Source organism: Clupea harengus, chromosome 5, assembly GCF_900700415.2.
Source record: "Clupea harengus chromosome 5, Ch_v2.0.2, whole genome shotgun sequence".
NCBI lineage: Eukaryota > Metazoa > Chordata > Actinopteri > Clupeiformes > Clupeidae > Clupea > Clupea harengus.
The window spans coordinates 17,769,462-17,771,961 of NC_045156.1; the positions used below are offsets into that span (position 1 = coordinate 17,769,462).

Genomic DNA, 2,500 nt, shown 5'->3' on the forward strand with positions numbered 1-2,500 from the left:
TGTGTGTGTGTGTGTGTGTGGTTACGCAGGCGTACCTGACGGACTCATAACGCAGTTCTCCCAGGCAGCCGTGCTCAGCATGTCTCAGGACACCTGAACGACGCAGAGAGGAGAGTCCTGCAAGGCCATCGGCCTGTGAGGCGTCTGCTGCTGAAACACACACCCCCAAAACTCCTCTTGCTCTCCAGACACACACACACACACAACCACACCACACACACACTACCCTACACACACACACACACACACACACACACACACACACACACACACGCTGTAACCTTGAGGCTTTCGTGGCGCGCCTCTTAGGGGGCGCCCTTCCAGAGGAGCAGCGTTAAAGAGGGGAAAATGATTGACAGGCACTTGGCCTCATCCTCCTCATCCTCACTCTTCATCATGTCATGGACAGAACAGCGGCACTACTCAGCACTCCTGGAGGATGTGGAGGCCGGGGTCTCATTGGGGGGGTGGGGGGGTCGTGGGACTTGTGTTGAATTGTAAAAGAGACTGGAGCTTCAGGAGGAGTTGGGGACGGGGTCTCTCCTCTCTCTCCTCTCTCTCCTGTTCTATAGAGGGAGGGAGTGAGAGAGTAACAGACAGCCCTGGTCAGCCTGTCTGTCCAGACGGGCCTGTCTGCCTGTAGTCCACAGCGGAGGTCTCCTCCCAGTCCGCGTCCGCCAGGCAGTGCAGTCCTCTCTGCTTCTGAACGTTCTGGAACTTCTGTGGAAGAAGACGAGAGACATTTGGTTGTCAAATGAACTTCAAACTTGCGGTTTTCATGAAATGTTTGGCGGCCTTATACTTATATTCCTCCGATGATGAAATGCTCATCTTGGTCTCCGTCTCACTCGGCCGAGGTGAGCGGGGCGGGTCTTGGGGATTGACACTGTTGCCATGGTGACTCGGAGCATAATTACTGTGTGATGTACTTTTGAAAATAAAGCGGCAGCCCCAGTTTCCTGTTCCACTCGGTGCACTCTCTGTGCAGAACCGCGTCTGGGCAGGTCTGTGCCAAACTACTCATTAAACAATATGAACTGTACTCAGTCTGGTCTTCTGTTATCTCATAATTAGAGATATAATTCACACAATATGAACTGTACTCAGTCTGGTATTCTGTTTTCTCAGAATTAGAGATATAATTCACACAATATGAACTGTACTCAGTCTGGTCTTCTGTTCTCTCATAATTAGAGATATCATTTAAACAACATGAACTGTATTCAGTCTGGTCTTCTGTTTTCTCAGAATTATAGATATCATTTCTGAAAGTAGAATTCTGTTGGCTTTATTTACTGTTGCTGATATAAATACACCCGTGTTCTAAGATCTAAGTTCTAAGCTTCTGTACGTGTTGCATTCCGGTGCAGAGGTCGTTTGTAGGTCACCTACCAGTTAACGCTGCCTCTGTGAGAGACAGGAAGTTTCAAATCACAGCTCTGGTGTGTAAACAGCGGCGGTCACATATCCAGTGGCCACTGTGATGATAGTCAGAGGGTTTTAAAAAACTGTTGTGTAAACGGACTGGACAGTTCAGTTCAGTTCAGCAACATTTGTGAGAACAAGCGTGGACACGCCATCATTTACAGACACATCCACTTGCAAGGGCAATGTGCAAGTTTACAATGTGACTGAAGCCAAACTGAATGTGAGTTTATTGGTCAGCAAACAGAAGATGGTTTTCCATTGTGGGAAAAGTGGTATTCCATTAGAAGTGTTTCAGTAGTTAAACCGTTACTTTCAAACAAATAAAGATGTTCTTGTACACAACCAAACGCCTGCAGTTGCAAATGTGATATTTGTATATTTTTCCAAAACCTACCACGCCTGTGAACTTTGTATAGCCTAATACCCATGATGACAATGTATTATACTTTAGTCTGATAATTCGGTGGAAGTATTTATAGTGTTTTAAACCTCCAAATTCAGTTTCATTTTAAGAATTACTTGAATTCTTGTAAATTCTAGAATGCTATATAAAGTTTTACTCATTAATTGAACTTTATTTGTGTGTGGATTCTCAGGGGTTTGTTGATCTCATGGTGTGGTCCGCTCACAAACCACGTGACCTTTAAATGTATCTATTGACGTTTACATTACATTATATCTTGTCCTCAGAACCTCATACAGATGTCCAACAGGCCAATATAAGGTAACGGTGATTAATATTGATGTTAAAACAGCAACGGTTTTCAGTAATTATGTAAACAAATGTATTTCCAGTTCAAATTTTTGCAGCCGTGCTTTGACTGTCTAGGCCTAGATTCTATGGAGGCGCTGTCGCAAATTGACAGCTGGCCAAAAAGAGGCACAGGCCTAATATAGGCTAGTAGGTCTGAAATGTGCGAGTTCCAGTGTGCGCTGCCTTGTGCTCGTCTCCTTTAACATTGTGAGAGGCTGCCGCGTCACGGCCCATGCATCATCCGACACACATCACATCTCATGTGGATCCCGAACATAGTGCACCTCCGCCGCTTCAGCATGCTCTTCACCACGGCGC

General features: G+C 45.8%; 2 protein-coding genes across 3 annotated transcripts in view; both read left to right on the forward strand.

Annotated features, from left to right (window-relative positions):
* ipo9 (importin 9) overlaps positions 1–50 on the forward strand; it is a 26,819-nt gene extending 26,769 nt beyond the window's left edge. The window contains exon 24 of the mRNA XM_031567926.2: positions 30–50. Within this exon, the coding sequence (XP_031423786.1) occupies positions 30–50 (21 nt within the window). The remainder of the gene's footprint in view (positions 1–29) is intronic.
* A 2,287-nt stretch (positions 51–2,337) lies between these two features.
* shisa4 (shisa family member 4) overlaps positions 2,338–2,500 on the forward strand; it is an 11,167-nt gene continuing 11,004 nt past the window's right edge. Inside the window, exon 1 of one of the 2 annotated variants that reach the window (XM_031567935.2) lies at positions 2,338–2,500. This exon is cut by the window's right edge and continues 140 nt beyond it. The gene's annotated coding sequence lies outside the window, so the exon portion shown is untranslated. The other variant, XM_031567936.2, reaches the window with a different exon arrangement.